Raw genomic sequence first — 19680 nt, 5'->3', positions numbered from 1 at the left:
GGAGATATGTGGCACATTGAAATTATGTAAAATCTTACCATTAGAAAAGAGTAACCAATCCACAAACTGCGCCACCCAGTGGGGCACATTGGAATTGTGATGTCCTGGCTGTGAACAGCGACTGCCAGAGAGGGAGCCTCACACACTGAGCACCGGCTGATGTACTGTTTGATTTCGGCATCAGCCACAGGCATCATTGGAATCGGAGCGTTGGTAGACAACCAATAAGACTTGTCATTTCGGCTTGCAAAGTAGCAAACATTATTGATATTACAGTACACAAAGGGTATTGTACTGAACCTCGGCATACACGATCCAGCCAGCCCTGGAGAGTGAAACAGCCGGAATGAACGTACTGAGCAAAACCTGTTATCACATTTACCACATCCACTAGTACACTGACAATTACCGACATTCGCTTTCTCCAACTTCCATTCTCACAACTGAGCTCTGACACATTCAGAACATAATTGTGTTCCTACCCCAATCAAATAATGGACTTGCTTGGCTCAGCTGTAATACACCAGTCCTCAAGTCTGGTCAGGAGTTCAAATCCCATTGCAGAGAGTTCGGCACAGAAAGCAGACCAACACTCCCCCACTGTAGTACTGAGTGAGTGTTGAACTGTAAGTGAGGGGGGAAGCAGTCCAGAGATAGTGATATAGTTACAGGGAACATGTTGAAGGAGCAGTTTATTGTTAGAATCAATACAGAGAGAGTATCAATGCAGTGAGGGAGTGTCAGTGCCCAGGGAGAGCTGCAGTGAGGGAGTGTCAGTACTGAGGGAGAGCTGCAGTGAGAGAACGTCAGTCCCGATGAAGCGTTGAAGTGAGTGAGTGTCAGTACTTAGGCACATTTAATGTTAATTCTAAGAAGTTAAATCAAACTTCTGTCTGTTCACAAGGATTTTAATAAAACCACATTCTGAGCGACGATGAGGACTTAAAACCTCCCCATAGAATTGTAAAAATTATAAAGACCATGGTAAATTTAAACTGTAGCTGAAATGTGGTTATTGTAGTCCCATTTCTCATTCATAAGCTTGTACAAGAGAGGGGTGAAACGATGTGAAAACAGAGATCGATGTTCAGAAGCAAGTTATTTTATAACCCACCCAGATCCTGATTGTGAGCTTTTTCTTGTCCTTCCACAAATAACAGACTGTATCCATCCCAGAGTTTGTTCATTCCAAGTGGACACGGTGGGATTTCCTGCGACTGACTGTGTTTAACCAAGAGGTATCCAACACTGACACTTCGGCCTGGCATACCTTCCATCCCACGTACCCCTTGGGTGCCAGGGACACCTACAGAATAAAACAAAAGGTCAGGATCTACCATTCAATACAGATAAAATATGACTAAAGCAATTATATTTGGACCGGTGACAGGATGTTTTAAGGAGAGGATGTGAATCAACTCTCTCTTTCACAATCACACAATCTTCTTTGTGATTTTCTCATCACCCTTCATCTCCAAAGCTCACTTCATAACCACCCACACGTGCACGCACACACATATACACACACACACGCACACTAGCACACCTTCTCTCAAATACCCACACTTGCATACAGACACACAGTCTGTCTCACACACAGACATACACTCACACTCCTCTCTCTCTCACACATACATACTTGCACTCCCACCCCCCTCACACACACACACACACACACACACCCACAGACAGACAGACACTCGCACTCCTCTCACACATACTCACACAGTCTCTCTCTCTCACATAAACAGACACACACTTGCACTCGTTCTCTCACACACATGCATATACAGACACATAGCCTCCCTCTCACACACAAGGACACAGTCAAATAGACTCACTTCTTCTCTCATACAATCACACATAGAGAGACACACTCTCTCTCACACGCAGACACACATTTGCACTCCTCTCTCACGCACTCACACAGACACACACTCACTGTTCCAGTAGTAGCTCCCTGTAGAATGTTGTTACTGTGCATGTGCTGTTTTCTCAGAGCACCATGGTTACCAGGAATAAGTCTGGGGTCCTACACCCTTCGTGGTGCTGCACGGCCAAATGGCTGAACAGTGAATACATTAACCCCTCCACCTCCATTTTGATGGAAGGTCACTGACCTGAAAGGGTCAACTCCTTCTCACTCTCTACAGACACAGCTGAGAAATCCCAGCGTGATTTATGTAGTTTTCACATTTTCAGCATTTGGGTCTTTGAGATTGAGAGCACTGTGGGAAAGGGTTTTGAGGTCAGGGAGAGATGGGTGCTTTTGAACATTTCTTTAGTGATGCTGTGACCTGGGTGCGTGTCAGACTGGATGGCACTGCCTTGTCACACAGGTTGGGTCTCTGATCTCCCTAACCTCCATTCCCCTCCCCTCACTCCGGGTGTGCTACAGACAAAGGCCTTGTACCTTTAAATCCCAAAGATCCTTGTTGTCCGACTGGACCTGCTTCACCTCTGGGGCCTATTCTTCCTGGGGAGCCAGTGATCCCGGGGATTCCTGGTTTACCCGGAGGGCCCTTCAGACCTGTGCAGAGAAACACAACACACAGCCAGAGAGATTTAAACAGACTCTCAGGCCCAGAATCAGTCTCACAACAAGGTTCAACATGAGCAGCATTTGTTCTCACACTCGGTCTTCTCCAGCTTGTCTGGAATTAAGGTTTGGCATGAAAACGAGAAAAAAACTGGTCTTTCTATCGCACCTCCACCACACTAGGATCTCTTTTTTTTTCACAGCCATTTACAATACATTTACAAGGGAGTGCATTCTTGTAACACAAGGACATGGCCAATTTGTGCACAGCAAGATCCCACAAATGGCAACAACCGAGTGATCATCTTTTCTCTCATTCCTAGTTCCTGCGAAGAAGGTGTTAGTGGCTTATCTCCTTGAATGTGTGTGTGTGTGTGCTTGTGCGTGCGCATGCGTGTGTGTACATGTGTCTTTGTGTGTGTGCATGTACATTGTGTGTGTATGTGTATGTGAGCGTGTGTACATGTGCATACATGTGTGTATGTACTTACGTGTACGCTTGTGTGCACATGTACATGTGTATACATGTGTAAATGTGTGTGTACACGTGTATGTGTGTGTATGTATTCTTGCATGTGCACAGGTGATCCAATTACAATATATAAAAGGCATCTGGATGGGTATATGAATAGCAAGGGTTTAGAGGGAAATGGGCCAAGTGCTGGAAAACGGGGCTACATTAATTTAGGATATCTGGTTGGCATGGATGAGTTGGACCGAAGGGTCTGTTTTCGTGCTGTAGATCTCTATGACTCCATGTCCATATGTACGTGTGTATACGTGTGTATGTGTGCATGTACGTGTGTGAAAGTGCTCACACAATGTTGTCAGGCAGGATAGTCCAGGATGAGGTGTCTTTCTACTATTTCAACTGCACTGCTCCAGACAATACCATGTGTTCGCTCAATTGCCTGTGGAAGAATGAAACTAAACAGATGTTTGCACTCTCACCTTCATCCCCAGGAACCCCCTTTGGACCTGGGTCCCCTGGAAATCCACGCCGCCCAGGATTTCCTGGGGTGCCATCAGCTCCCCGCGGTGCGGTGAATGGTTGAGGAGAAGGAGCTGGTCCCTGTGGGCCAGGCAATCCCAATAAACCTGCAACCCATTCAAACCAAAGAGAGAATTAGCAAACACAGAGCACTTTTAACGTACACTGAGCTTTTTGCCCCCAGATCACACGCTCTCCCAGTCTGGTGCATCTGCAGAATCTGACTACATTGCCCTGAGTGTGATGTGAATTATAACCAACACTGAGGCTCTCCGCATTTCCACCCATTCGGATTGATTCGGAGTTTTCTACGCTTTGTCTAGGTTAGTGGGCATTCCCAAGATTTAGTCTGAATCCTCACAATGTTTGGGTGCAACACATGGTCTTTCATGTGGAACTTTTTCAAATGTCCTCTGGAAGTCTTGAAATGTCTGTTCTATCAGACTTCCACAGTGCCTGGAAGTTGCATCTTCCTTAAGGAGCTGGACATTAAACAACTGAAACCATATGATGCCAGGTCGGGATTTGGAAATCTGAAACTTGCTGGGAAAGGATAGCAGGAACAAATCAAGGCCATTTGGCCCTATTTTGGCCCCAAGAGGTGAAGTATTGTCTGGCTTACCATCCTTGGGCTGAATGGCTGGAGTTTGTGATAAAGTTTTCATGTGTAAATATTTTGTGAAGGTTCACCAGAACTCCCTTCAGAATCTCCCCACCATCATCCTCAGCATATGTTGGATTTTCCCAGAAATGTCAAAAATGTCAAAAATGGGGGAAAAAAAAACAATATGCAGCACAGAGTCAGAAAGTTCTGATTCTGTCACGAAGAGATATTACCGTAGAGATGACCATTGAGAGAAGTAAAGGATGATTGACTGATCCCAGATTCCTAGTGAGGGGCGGAGTATCAGGGTTGGAATCAAAATGGAACCTGCTACGTTTGGATGAGTACCCATCCTGCTATGGGTCCTGCCATATTCTAAGGCAGTCTGACAGATTTGGGACAGTCCCCTCAAGTACAGGTCATTCTGCAATAATACACGTTTTGTCAACGCAAATTCACACGATTGACGAACTGAGGCATGAAGTTTTTAAAACACGTGTTGGCTGTAATGCGATTGCAGCGCCAACACTTTAAGCGCTGTTCCTAAAGAGTGATTTTTCTATAACGCAGGGCTGCTCAAGAACATAACCATCGCGTTGCAGAAGAGTTAACTGTACGCACACATGTGATTGGTGCAGGGGGGCGGTCTATCTTGTTTATTAGCAAACGCCGGTACTAGCTGTGTCACATGAGGCCAACACTGTGCAGATCAGAGAGAGAAAAGGCTTCACTTACCAGCGAGGCCCACTGAACCTTTCTGTCCAGGAACTCCAGGGTCTCCTTGTGGTCCAGCTTTCCCAGGGTAACCCATTATACCCTGGTCACCTCTTGGACCTTTCAACATATATATATATATATTTTAAAAATAAGTTACACATATTTTGAGGATAATATAGAACCTCAATGTAATGGTGCAATAACTCCACAGAGGCTGGTATCCTATCACCGGGTCACCCTTAATTTACATGTGAACAGTACATGACACTGATCCAGCTCCCTAAGAGCCAGCTTTCAGTGAACAGAACCACTGACACTCCTGTTATATCTGTCAGCCAGGACTCCCTGATTGAAACAGGTAAACAGCCCCAGTATGGTAACTCATATTCTATGAGGTCTGTCAGGCTGAGCTCATTATAATCACTATAGATGGATTTTCCTGATGATGGTGCATGTATCTGTTATCATGTAATAAATTAACTCTGGTTTACTAGGTATGAGACCTCCATTCCTCAAATTCATTGATCAGCAGTAGAGAGCCCTTCTGGCATGGGTGGTAGTGTCCTTACCTCTGGAGAGAGTGGTGTGGGTTCAAGTCCACACCGTGGATTTGAGACGTCAAGGTGAAGGCGGTGGGGGGTGGGGGATTCTAAATCTGGACACAGGGCACAGGGTCAGTGACAGGTGCCGAAAAATGTCTCTGCCACCTGATGCCATAGCAGAGGGACCCAGCGGGTGCTCCCTCCCCATTGGCCTCCATGATTCCCTAAATGGATGGGTCGGAGGTGGGAGATCAGGCAGCTGGAGGCCTACCCAAGAATTTTAAGATCCTCACCATTGATGGCAGTGCATTAAACACTGCCCAAGGATGTACCACAACAACAGGTTTGTTGAGATACCAGAGGGGAAACTGATCCATCTCCGACTCTTAGTGAGGAACATGGATTGGGGAGCATGGGAGGAGAATTAGCAATACAGAGCCATGTATCTGACCCAGAGTTCCCCATGAACATAACTAATCTGTAGAAGACTATAGGAGAGGGTGAAACTGGATTTGGGAAGGAGAAAGGGAATTGTATTTGTAAACCATTATGCAACATGCTCAATATTCATATTTATTGATGGTATTGTAAATAAAACAGTCAGGACATTAACATGTGAGCAATGGGGTCATACCAACCAATCCAATCAAATCCATTGCCTTGCAAATATTCCATTTCCCTGTGTTTTAATAATGACGTTATGTAACAACTAGTTTGATACAACCTCCCATGAAAGAGCAATCTACTTTTTATATTTTGTAAGAGGTGTCAGACTTGCCTTTATTTCCAGGAATGCCATTGATACCTGGAAGACCAGAAGCTCCCTTCTCACCGTGGATCCCTGGTGATCCTACGAAGCCAAGTGCACCTGGATTCCCTATCTCACCTTTGTTTCCAGGTTGTCCCAACCTGCCAAAGGGACCTGGTTGACCAGGGTAGCCTGCAAGAAAGCCCAGGACAAAATTAAACATCTTTGCTACCTCAGCTATGCGGCCCTTCATTGACTCAAACTCTCTGCCAGCAATGCCTGAGTTTTCAACACAAACATTTGGCACTCACTCTAATATCAGTAAATGTTGATAGTTCTATGATTCATAATCCATGGTTTGTCTCTACAGTCTCAAAACATTCACTGTAAGGGTGGCATGGTGGCTCAGTGGTTAGCACTGCTGCCTCTCATTGCCAGGGACCCAGGTTCGATTCCAGCCTCAGGCAACTGTCTGTGTGGAGTTTGCACATTCTCCACATGTCTGTGTGGGTTTCCCCCAGGTACTCCGGTTTCCTCCCACAGTCCAAAGATGTGCAGGTTAGCTGAATTGGCCATGCTAAATTGCCCCTAGTGTTCAGAGATGTGTAGGTTAGGTGTATTAGTCAGGGGTAAATGTGAGATAGTGGGGTAGGGGAGTGGGTCTGGGTGGGTTGCTCTTCAGAGTGTCAGTATGGACTCGTTGGGCCGAAGGGCCTGTTCCCACACTGTAGGGATTCTATGTTTCAATGAAGCTTTCTGACCACTCAGAGCACATTTTGATCTTTTGTGGTGACCTGGTTAGAATCCTAACTCATCACGGTCAGTCAGGGATCTAACTTACCTTGTGGACCGTCATGTCCATTTGGCCCTGGATCACCTGCTTTTCCTGGTTTGTTCGATGGGATCAGGGGCCCTGGATCACCAGGAGGTCCCATTGAGCCAACAAGACCTGGTTCACCTGAAGGAAATGATAAATCCATAGTAAGTGTCTGCAGAGAATTCATTCAGTGTTAGCGTCAGAACTCATCAAACAGTTTTACATGGCATCTGTGATAGGAATGAGCAGGAGGGTTGGTGTGAAGAGTCTTTCGATTATTCAACACATAAACGGTTTTAACCAACACTTACCAACATCACCTCTGGGACCAACTCCCCCTGGCAGCCCGAGTTCCCCTGGTTTGGTACTGGGTATCCCTCTCTCCCCTTTCTCACCATGGTGACCAGTTAGACCTGGAGTTCCTCTCGCGTTTAGACCTGTTCATAAAAGAACAATATTACACACTCCAATCATTGTTTAGTGTTCATTGTCAACTTGTCATATTTGCAGTTCTACCTTCAGAGTTAGAACAATGTAGATTTCAGCTTCAGCCATTAGCTCAGGTTAATACGTCAGTGCTGTACTGAGGGAGTGCAGTATTGACACTGAACTGAATTTTTGGTTACTTGTTTAACTAAATGTAAAAAATCCTATCCCACATTCCATAATCATAGAGGTCTGTGTGTACCACATCTATCTCGTGACTCTCATCCACACTTTCTGTTACCTTGTTAAAAAAACACACACACAATTTCATACAATGATTGGAGTTCTAAGTGTGGAAGCAGGCCATTCAGCCCATTGAGTCCATATCAACTGTCTGTAGAGCATCCCACCCAGAACCCAGAACCGCACCCCCCCCCCCCCCCCCCCCCCCCCAACCAATAATCCTGCATTTCCCAAGGATAGTCCACATACCTTGCACACCCGTAGACACTACAGGCAATTTATCATGGCCAGTCCACCTAACCTGCACATCTTTGGACTGTGGGAAGAAACTAGAGCACCCGGATGAATCCCACGCAGACACAGAGAGAACGTGCAAATTAAAACACAGATAGTTGCCTGAGGGTGGAATCGAACCCATGTCCCTGGCACTGTGAGGCAGCAGTGCTAACCACTAAGCGACAGTGTGGCGTATTTGGTTGAACACAACTGGTGTTTAACAAATCTCTGCTGGCTTTTCTTCATTATTCCATATTTGTCCAAGAGAGTGTTCATTTGGTCTGGGATTAACATTTCTAAATGTTTTCTAAGTGTTAAACTAGAGAAAAGCAGCAACATTATTCCCAAAATGCTTTTTCCCATGGCGGGGGAGGGAGTGTGATGCTGGAAAAGCACAGCCGGTCAGGCAGCATCCCGTGTGGAGAATCGACATTTCGAGTGTGAGCTCCTCATCAGGAAGATGATTCCCGATGAAGGGCTTACGCTCAAAATGTCAATTCTCCTGCCCCTCGGACGCTGCCTGACTGGCTGTGCTTTTCCAGCACCACGCTCTCGACTCTGACCTGCAGCATTTGCAGTCCTTACCTTTTCCCAGTTAAGAGGAAAAGCCTACCCTGCATATTTGTGCACCCGTCCCACCCAGCTCCAGTACACCCAGAATGTACCTCATGGCTGGGGGTCTCTCCAGTGAATACCCAATGGCAACTAATTCCAGCCTCTAACCTCCACTCACCAATTTTGACCTAATTGAGTCATAGAGATGTACAGCATGGAAACAGACTCTTCAGTCCAACCCATCCATGCTGACCAGATATCCCAAACCCAATCTAGTCCCACCCGCCAGCATCCGGCCCATATCCCTCCAAACCCTTCCTATTCATATACCCATCCAGATGACTTTTAAATGTTGCAATTGTACCAACCTCCACCACATCCTCTGGCAGTTCATTCCATACACGTACCACCCTCTGCATGAAAAAGTTGCCCCTTTGGTCTCTTTTATATCTTTCCCTCTCACCCTAAACCTATGCCCTCTAGATCTGGACTCCCCCACCCCAGGGACAAGACTTTCCATGCCCCTTATAAATTTTGTAAACCTCGAGAAGGTCACCCCTCAGCCTCCGACGCTCCAGGGAAAACAGTCTCAGCCTTTTCAGCCTCTCCCTATAGCTCAAATCCTCCAACCCTGGCAACATCCTTGTAAATCTGAACCCTTTTAAGTTTCACAGTATCTTTCCGATAGGAAAGAGACCAGAATTGCACGCAATATTCCAACAGTGGCATAACCAATGTCCTGTACAGCCGCAACATGACCTCCCAACTACTGTCTGTACTCAATACTCTTACCAATAAAGGAAAGCATACCAAACGCCTTCTTCACTATCCCATCTACCTGCGACTCCACTTTCAAGGAGCTATGAACCTGCACTCCAAGGTCTGTTTGTTCAGCAACACTCCCTAGGAACTTACCATGAAGTGTATAAGTCCTGCTAAGATTTGCTTTCCCAAAATACAGCGCCTTGCATTTATGTGTATTAAACTCCATCTGCCACTTCTCTGCCCATTGGCCCATCTGGTCAACATCCTGTTGTAATCGGAGGTCTCCAATCCTATTCCCCTGTTGGTCATGGCAGGCATTTGACCAGCTGAGAGGTTTGGGTTTTGGTGATGCCGATATTAAGGAACGGAATTTCACAGCTTGCATTTGCAATGAGTCCCACTGGACCTTGATCTGAGGTCCCAGGGGTGGGCAGTAAAGTGCAAGGCAGGAGTTTTGAGGAGCTCCACTCCAGGAGCCTGAAGCAATATTGACCACATAAAAGGTTTTCAACAAAAAAACAGCTTATAAAGAGCTTTTAAAGTTGCAAAATATCTCAAATTGTTTCCCACAGGTTTTTAATACGATAAAATTTTACCAGGAGCCACACAATGAGGTACGAACTTGATCAAAGGGTTATTCAGTTTTAAAGAAGGGTGTCCTACAGGAGAAATGGAGAGTTTTAGCAAGAGACTTCCAGAGCAATGAAAAGTATGGTGGAACGATTAAAATCGAGGATGCTCAAGACACCAGAAAGGGAGGATTGCAGAGGGTTCATGGACTGGAGGGTTCAAGAGAGAGAGAGAGAGAAAAAGAGAGAGAGAGAGGAAGTGGTGAGACCATGGAGGGAATTGAAACCAATCTTAAGGAAGTGCTTAACTCAGAGCCACCACAGGCCAATGATCACAGTGTGTGCTAGTTGAAGAGGAGTTTTTGTGATGAAAAACACAGTCAGTAGTTTTGAATGGCCTCACATTGACAGTAGATAGACTCTGGGAGACCAAACAGAAGTGTGTGGCATTAATTAAGCCTTAAGGTGACAACGGCATGGACATTCACAGAATTTATTTGGTGCCATGAGAATTCATGAACTCCTGTTATTTGTACCATGTAGTGATTAATTAGAGAAAAATTGAGAGACTGTACCTGGGGATCCTGGGAAGCCTTTGTTTCCTTTTAAGCCGTCTAAACCAGGCAGACCATCAGGACCCAGTGAACCTGTGGGAGCAATCAAAATTCAAACACATCAATATTAATATTCCAAGCATTTAAGTCTCACTGATGTACATTGAAAATTACCCTGAACTTTTAAAAAACTCCATGGGGTCACCAAAGACACTCGGCAATGAAAGATTTGTCTCCGAGAACCAACCCGCTGAGAAACTAATCATCAGGTCCACAAACCCCTTCTAGGGAGGGCAAGGCAACAAAGGGTGTCACAGTGAGTAGATGGGCAAGAGGAGATTGTACAGAAATTCCACATTCCCAACGTGAAAACTCCAAGTCACTCTTGATTTAAAAGGAAATTATCTCTTCCCATGTTCAGGAGAAACTTTAGATCTTTAGTTCCCAAAGTTTGATTTCACTTCATGTCAGGTCTGAGCTAAACTCATCGATAGAGATTGATTGTTACCATGACGATGAACCCCATTGTTCTTGTATTAGTGATGAGTGGGGAGGTGACATTAATAGGCACTGCTCTGATCTGGTCTTGTAATTCCAATGTTCCCCAAACACAATCAAGTGAGACATACCACACACAACGTGCTAGAGAGCACTGTTCTTAAAATCTCAGACATTCACACATAATCAACTGTTAGCAGCCTCTCTTTTGAACCAGAGATTCCAGTTTCCCATCTCTTAATCTCCTGAAGGTTTGGGATCACTATGAAAGTTTTGATTCAAGAGGCTTTTTAAAAGAGTTTTTTGGTTTTTTTTCAAGTTGATTTAAAAAAAAATTAACCCCCACACTACCGCCTAACTGCGGTAATGCTTACTTTTTCCACAGCACCCATGTTGTGTGTGTGTAGGTGTGAGACACTGTGAAAGACACAAGGTGCACGAATCTTTATTCAATTTCCACCACCAGGAAGATAGGAAAACACCCGAGTGGCCAGTGACAAGCACTGCCCTTCACATCAAAGGGCAATGCTGTGTGATCAAAACAGTGAAGGGGAGGGCAGGGAAGTGAAAGCGAGGGCAGGGAAGTTTGTAACAAGGTACTGATGGATTGGCGGTCAGGAGTCAGGGAGACCTGGTAGCTGTATGAACAGTTTGTGTAAGCCTGTGAGAAGATGGAAAGGTGCTGCCCCAGTTTGATCTGGCACAGTATAAGAAGAGCTCCCATCCTATGGACCTTGATTAAACACAAATTCCCACTGTTGGTAGATGTTGCCAACAATTAACATGCATTTAGACAGCACTTTTGACACAGTATAATGTCCCAAGGTGCTTCATGGCAGTGATTTACAAACATGACTTGACACCAAAGGGAGATAATAGAAACAGATGATCCAAAGATTGCTCAAAGCCATAGGTTTTAAGGAATACCGTAAGGTGGATCGAGAGGTACAGAGATTTAAGGAGAAGATGCCAGACTGTAGGCCCCAGCAACTATGGCACTAATTATGGAGCTACTTTAAATGGTGAAAATTTCAGGGTTAGAGGAATTCAGAGATCCTGGAGCGATTTACATAGGGTTTTTCAAACTGTGGGTAATATCCCCAGTTAAGATTTTGGAGTCAGAGCAATGGTGGCTGTGGAGTTTGGATAGATTTCTGACTCCTTTACGTCCTCTTGTTTTTTTAAAAATTAGTAAGCATGGACAAACAGACAGACCTTGGAGGCCCACTTTCTGCTGCAAGAAGAGATTCCCACTCAGTAGCAACATCCACCCCCTTCTCCAGCCTCCCTTCAAAGGCTATCCACAATCATCTCTCTCTGGGCGCACAGCAAATCTGGCCATTAAACTGAGGTGACACTAGAAAACAAAACTGAGAAGCACTGGTTTTGGGATTAGTGAAGGTAGCAGAGATAGGGAGTTCAAAGTTTGAGAGAAGATTTGTAGCTCGGATGCTCGTTGTTGTGGTTCTGTTTGCCGAGCTGGGAATTTGTGTTGCAGACGTTTCGTCCCCTGTCTAGGTGACATCCTCAGTGCTTGGGAGCCTCCTGTGAAGTGCTTCTGTGATCTTTCCTCCGGCATTTGTAGTGGTTTGTCTCTGTTGCTTCCGGTTGTCAGTTCCAGCTGTCCGCTGCAGTGGCCAGTATATTGGGTCCAGGTCGCTGTATTTATTGATAGAATCTGTGGATGAATGCGATGCCTCTAGGAATTCCCTGGCTGTTCTCTGTTTGGCTTGTCCTATAATAGTAGTGTTGTCCCAGTCGAACTCATGTTGCTTGTCATCCGCGTGTGTGGCTACTAAGGATAGCTGGTCGTGTTGTTTCGTGGCTAGTTGGTGTTCATGGATACAGATCGTTAGCTATCTTATGTAGTGTTTGTCCTATGTAGTGTTTTGTGCAGTCCTTGCATGGGATTTTGTACACTACGTTGGTTTTGCTCATGCTGGGTATTGGGTCCTTTGTCCTGGTGAGTTGTTTTCTGAGAGTGGCTGTTGGTTTGTGTGCTGCACCAGGACAAAGCACCTGATACCCAGCATGAGCAAAACCAACGTAGTGTACAAAATCCCATGCAAGGACTGCACAAAACATGACAAAGGACTAACAGGAAGACAGCTAACGATCCGTATCCATGAACACCAACTAGCCACGAAACGACACGACCAGCTATCCTTAGTAGCCACACACTCAGATGACAAGCAACATGAGTTCGACTGGGACAACACTACTATTATAGGCCAAGCCAAACAGAGAACAGCCAGGGAATTCCGAGAGGCATGGCATTCATCCACAGATTCTATCAACAAACACATCGACCTGGACCCAATATACCGACCACTGCAGCGGACAGCTGGAACTGACAACCGGAAGCGGCAGAGACAGGCCACTATAAATGCCGGAGGAAACATCACAGAAGCGTTTCACAGGAGGCTCCCAAGGCACTGAGGATGTCACCTAGACAGGGGACGAAACATCTGCAACACAAATTCCCAGCTCAGCGAACAGAACCACAACAGAGATAGGGAGGTTTAAGACCATGGGTGAATTTGAACACTGGCCTTCCGGTAATACAGGGATGACACTCTTGTGTCTCATTGACTTACAGTGATCTGTTTCTGACCTGGCATTTTTCCTACATGGGACAGATTATTGCTCAAAATGTTCCCCAGATCTATGGAGATCCTATAAACCTTTAAGCTTGAGGATTGGGACTCAGCTCTGGGTTTCCACTCTCAAGTTTTGTCAATGCAGAATAGAGTTGTAGACTGGTTCAGGTCATGAATCTACCCCCCTGTAATCCTGACCTACTAGGATAGTATCACCCTAAAGCCATTTTATCAGTACCAGTTGTACACTTCTACGTCAAATGAGATACTCCTACTGCTGACAGCAATCCATCAGTGAGGAAGGCTCTGGCGAAACTGGTCACAGAACACAATAAAGCAATTGTCTTTTGGAAAGTCAGTGGGTTTGCAGTTTATCCAATCAGGACATTATTGCATCATCCAACAAAACCCAACATCTCTCATCACACAGTTAAATATTTTAAAAGTATTCATGGCATCAGATGACTGCAATTTACATTTATGTTTTCTTCAAATTTATATCAACAATATGATCATCTCTTTGTCACAAATTAACTATCCTACCACAGAATGCAAGGGTGATGGATGACGAATGCACCAAAGTTGTAGAAGAGGTTACTGAAAAATAGCGTGTATGCAACAGACACATGAGGACACATCTTAGCTCACTGGAAGTCGACCATTAGCACGAGACTTTACTAAAATGGTAGTTGTGGATTTAATGCTGTGGGAAAAAGGTTTTTCATTTCATGCTTCATAAACAAGGTTCAGGCTCTCTCTAACAATACACATTAAAGACAAAAGAATCATTGTGGATAAGATCGTAGGATCATAGATAGGCTCCAGATTACATGGTCCCTGTTAAATTCCGAGCTGACAATGAAGTTGGCTTCTGGGGTGGATTTTGACAATGTCAGATTAAGGGGTGAGTGTGAAAAGGTAAACATTGTATTGCTGAACACAACAAGCAGTAATTTGCATTGTGAAAGAAATCAATAATTATTAATGCTTCACAAATCATCAAAATGATTAAGTAAAATCTACACTGTCCATGCAAAAACTTGCTTCAAAAGGCTGATGGTTAGAATCTATATCAGCTGATCCAAGGGAGAAATCTCCAGATACCACTAGAAGTGAGTGATTATCTCATTGCCTTCAAAGAACCACAATTAGTTTCAACCTTTCCGTACACTTGAAAGCAGTGAAAAGAGCATTCATCAAGGTAGTAATCTCAGTGAAAATTTGTTCTGCCAGAGTAAACTTCAATGCTGGGGATTAAGTGTACTGCTTAAAAAAAAGAGAATGTTAGAATGACTGGAAAGGGCCAAGGAAAATTCATAGGCTGTGACAGGATGAAAGAAATTCTCCAACACAGTAATCAAACTGTCACGGGACATTCACTGAGGTCAATCAGGAATGACGAAAAAATTGCAGAATCTGAAATATCAGCAATCGCTCTAAAAAAAAAGCTCAAATGAAATTAGATATGAAATGTGATTAAGCAAATGTATCTTGAAAGTCAGTGGATTTCCAACTTGCCCAGTCAGGATATTATTACCTCATTGTTGACAAGTATGAGGTGCAGATTATGGTAACTAAGGGATTAGATGCAATATCAAAATGATATTGATGCATAAGAGAAGGCTATTTATCCCAAAGAAAAACTACTGAAAGTTTTTTTTATTCATTCGTGGGATGTGGGGGTTGCTGGCTGACCAACATTTACTGCCTGTCTGTAGTTGACCTTGGGCAGGTGATGGTGAGCTGCCTTCTTGAACCGCTGCAGTCCACCTGGTTGACCCACAGTGCTATTAGGGTAACATATTACAACCAATGTCAGGACAAAAGGGAAAGTAAAACAATGAATAGATATTCGAGATTAATGACAAGAGATAAGACTGATAAAATAACATGAAAATGTGGAAAGCCAGGAAATGTAATGCAAGCTCCTCGAGTGAGTCTGGAAGCGACTGTAGTCATAGAAAAAGATCTCAAACCTGATGCTATAACATTTGCTTTCAAACATATAAAGATAGACATTAAGCAAAATGAGACAATGACCTTGGGGAAATCTTTGAGGAAGTATGTCTCACAAACTTAGGTTAGGTCCTTGAAAAAAGCAAACAAATTGCAGCCAAGAAAGAACCAGACCAGTTAAGAAGTAAAAGGAAAGAAAGTCTGGATGCTGGGTGTCTGAAATTAAAACGGAACATGTTAGAGAAACTCAGCAGGTCTGGCAGTATCTGTCAAGACAGAAATATTCCAGGTGACATGTGTAAAGGTCAGGAGTTATCCTGCTTCTCTGTCTCTGCCCCTGAGGTGGAAATGACACTAATCATTAATTGGTCGTGCAATTTAATGTGTAACCACTCCACAAGGTGGGAATTGAATTTGCTGATGAAACAGCATACCTTGGTCTGCCTGAGAAGCTGAATATCGACCCTTGGAGAGGAATCCTGATTGCCATTGAGTAAATAAAGAGATGTCTCCACTAGTGAGAGAGTCACTGACCAGAGAGACATAGCTTTAAGCTATTCAACAAAAAAGTGTAAGACTGGGAGATAAGGTGAATGTGTGCTTTATAAACACAACAAGTTGGGATTTGGAATGCGTTGCCTGAAAGGGCAGTGGAAGCAGATTCAGTTGTAAGTTTCGAGAGTGAATTGGATAAATATTTGAAAAGGGGAAGAAAAAACCCTCGAGGGCTTTGGGGAAAGGGAGTGGACTAATTGGATAGCTCTTTCATCGTGACAGCACAGACAAAATGGGCTGAATGGCCTCTTTCTGTTCTGTGTAATTCAATAGTTATGATTGAATGCTCCACTCCAGGCTCGCAGCCATGCACCGTCCAGCAACAGACCTCCCCATTGAATGGGATGCATCAAGTTTGCTGAACTTTGCATTTGACGCATAATTCCATACTGGCAGGACAAGCTGGTGATTCAGATCCAGGATTGAGAATATGATTCAGGTCCATGCAGGAGCCATTGTCTGGGGTGTGACCAAGGCTAAACATCTGTCTCACTGTCTGTCTGTCTGGTCGAGTCTCTGGATCAGACTCTCTCCTAGACACGCAGGAAGTTGGAGGAACACAGCAAGGCAGGCAGCATCAGGAGGTGGAGAAGTTGATGTTTCGGGTGTAACCCTTCTTCAGGACTGGAGGTGGGGTGGGGGGTGTCTTTCGATAAAGAAAAGGAGTGGGGGGGGGGGAAAGTGTTATGGGTGGGATGGTGAGGTAGTGATAGCTGAATATAGGTGGTAGATATGACAAGGTAGGTCGATGGGAGGGACGAATTTGGTTGGTAACTGGAAGGTCAGATCAGTCAGAGCGATGGAAGGGGGGGTGGCGGGGCTGGAAAGGGAGTCAGCGGATGGGCGGGAAGATTAAGGGTCATACCCGAAACGTCAACTTCTCCACCTCCTGATGCTGCCTGACTTGCTGTGCTCTTCCAGCCTCCTGCCTGTCTACTCTGGATTCCAACATCTGCAGTTTTCTTTGTCTTTATCAGTCCATCAGGTCCTGGTGGAATACCCTGTGTGATCACAACCCTGGGAAGACTAGTAGCTAGTATCACTAGAATGTGGCTACGCTTTAAAGGAAATGAAACTCAGATTTGAATTTAACATAAAAATGATGTGAGTTAGTGGGTGAATGATGCTTTGAGACTGTTCCCTCTGTGGAGTTTTATTGACCAGGAGTGAACACCTAGAGAACTGACTTGGGGAGACTGTGCATGAGAGTTTTACAGCTTTAATAGGGCGGCACGGTGGCTCAGTGGTTAGCACTGCTGCCTCACAATGCCAGAGACCTGGGTTCAATTCCTGTCTCGGGTGACTGTCTGTGTGGAGTTTGCACATGCTCCCCATGTCTGCGTGGGTTTCCTCCTGGTGCTCCAGTTTCCTCCCACAGTCCAAAGATGTGCAGGTTAGGTGAATTGGCCATGCTAAATTGCCTGTAGTGTTCAGTGGATTAGTCAAGGGTAAATATAGGGGGTGGGTTTCTCTTTGGGGAGTTGGTGTGGACTTGTTGGGTCGAAGGGCCTATTTCCACACTGCAGGTAATCTAACCTAATTTAAAACTCAGAGGAAAATCAGCTTTCTTCTTATTAGTTCCTGGGATGTGGATAACTGAGTTTCATCTCATGGGATGTCGGTATCACAGAGTAAGCAAGTGTTTATTACTCATCCCTAATGCCCTCAACTATATGGTGACGAGCTGCCTTCAAGAACTAGTGCAGACCATGTGGGGTAGATACACAGTTTATTGATTTTCGGAAACCATTTCAGAGGGTAGTTAAGGGCAAACCACATTACTGTGAGTCTAGAGTTATGTATTGTCCAGGATGTGACCCAGGAACCCAAAGGGACATGACTCAATCAGCTGAGATAACCTGCTAGTTTCACTTCTGGCTTTGACTGAGACCAGGTTTATATTTTCAAATTTTGAAACTGAATTCAACATCCCGGTGTGGGATTTGAACTCCCAATCTCTGCATTACCAGTCCACTAATGGATATTGCCACATTGCCATACCTCTGCTCATTCTCCGACCATCTTTCCCACGGAGTGAGACTCGACATCCAGTTACTCCAAATTGACTCTAGAATCCATGGGTAATATTAAGAATACACTTTCGGGTTGGGAGGTCAGGGTGTGGAATGGGTGGTCAGGATGGGAGCGCCGAATAATAAAAAAGTAGTAATGTTGTTTCCCTCTGATTCACAAACAAATCATAAAACCTAGATGGCCTTAATGTATTCCATTGTTTTCTCAAGAATCTTGTGCATGCTTTACATCAGACGCGTATAATTACAGTCGTGCCTTGATGCACTTATTTACCTTTAGCTCCTCGATATCCTGGAAATCCCATGAATCCCTTTGGACCAGTTGAGCCACCGGGACCTCGCGATCCTCTGTCTCCCACAAACCCGGGATAACCAGGAGAACCTGTTGATCAAAGCAACCAAGCATCACTCCCACCTGAAAATGCACAAGGGCTCGATTCTGGGTGAGGGAGGAAGGGGGCTTTGTCAGAAGCAGCGATGGGTAATATTAATTTGCCAGCTCTTTTCTTGGCCAGGAACACTGGTGTTGTTTCACTGTGTTTGCTACATCATAGCAGAGGCTACGATTGGCTCAGAAGCACCTTAGGAATTCTGAGGGCACTTAATCACTAGTGAAAGGCAGAGTCCACCTTTACCTCGCACTTTACCATTTTAGAAAGAAATGGAGCCTTACAGTGCTGGTCAAGTAAGAGGAAGGGAAGGATTTCGTTAGGTGCTGTTCCCCATCTCCCTACCGTCTAACAACCTGCATTAATGTAGCAGGGCGAGGGGAGAGGTGAAATCAGGGAAGGGAGATGGGAGGTGAAGGAGAGGTGAGATTTAACACTAGATTAGATTACAGTGTGGAAACAGGCCCTTCGGCCCAACAAGTCCACACCGACCCGCCGAAGCACAACCCACCCATACCCCTACATTTACCCCTTACCTAACACTACGGGCAATTTAGCCAATTCACCTGACCCTGCAAATCTTTGGACTGTGGGAGGAAACCAGAGCACCCGGAGGAAACCCACACAAATTAGGGGAGAACGTGCAAACTCCACACAGTCAGTCGCCTGAGGCGGGAATTGAACCCGGGTCTCTGGTGCTGTGAGGCAGCAGTGCTAACCACTGTGCCACTGTGCCGCCCACAAAGATGAGGATGGGATAGGGATGGAGATGGGAGAAGCCACTGTATTTGCTGCATTTTCCAGGCCACCATACTGAAGCAGAAGCCCCCAGAGTAAATCATTGGCTGACTGAGCTGTTGAGTGTGGAAATGTGATTTAGAGAGGAATCAGCAACATCTGCCCTTCCACACAAAGGACACAATTTTAAATATTGTACCCGAGGTGGAGAGAACACACTCTCACACTCCCGACTTGCTCCACATCAATGGCTCGTCACAGTTGCTCAGTGGTTAGCACTGCTGCCTCACACCTTCAGGTACCCGGGTTCGATTCCAGACTCGGGCGACTGTCTGGAGTTTGCACATTCTCCTCGTGTCTGCGTGGGTTCCCTCCAGGTGCTCTGGTTTCCTCCCACAATCCAAAGGTATGCAGGTTAGGTGGATTGGCCATGCTAAATTGCCCATGGTGTGCAGGCTAGGTGGGTTAGCCATGGGAAATGCAAGGTTACAGGGATGGGGTGGGGTGCTCTTTGGAGGGCTGGTGTGGAGTGGATGGGCCGAATGGCCACACTGTGGGGATTCTG

The 19680-nt window shown here is 45.2% G+C and overlaps 1 protein-coding gene across 1 annotated transcript in view; it reads right to left on the bottom strand.

Moving 5' to 3' along the window:
• The window catches only part of LOC140481614 (uncharacterized), a 220152-nt gene that overhangs the window by 9771 nt on the left and 190701 nt on the right, over window positions 1-19680 (bottom strand). The window contains exons 38-47 of the mRNA XM_072578091.1: window positions 18263-18370; window positions 10368-10439; window positions 7270-7395; window positions 6983-7099; window positions 6172-6333; window positions 4870-4968; window positions 3491-3637; window positions 2414-2530; window positions 1115-1306; window positions 39-325 (exon numbers count right to left, since the gene is read on the bottom strand). Coding sequence (XP_072434192.1) covers window positions 39-325; window positions 1115-1306; window positions 2414-2530; window positions 3491-3637; window positions 4870-4968; window positions 6172-6333; window positions 6983-7099; window positions 7270-7395; window positions 10368-10439; window positions 18263-18370 — 1427 coding nt within the window. The remainder of the gene's footprint in view (window positions 1-38; window positions 326-1114; window positions 1307-2413; window positions 2531-3490; window positions 3638-4869; window positions 4969-6171; window positions 6334-6982; window positions 7100-7269; window positions 7396-10367; window positions 10440-18262; window positions 18371-19680) is intronic.

Source organism: Chiloscyllium punctatum, chromosome 9 (assembly GCF_047496795.1).
Source record: "Chiloscyllium punctatum isolate Juve2018m chromosome 9, sChiPun1.3, whole genome shotgun sequence".
NCBI classification, from domain to species: Eukaryota; Metazoa; Chordata; class Chondrichthyes; order Orectolobiformes; family Hemiscylliidae; genus Chiloscyllium; species Chiloscyllium punctatum.
Note: the sequence above shows the minus strand (reverse complement) of the source record. Positions and strands in the feature narration are given on the sequence as shown.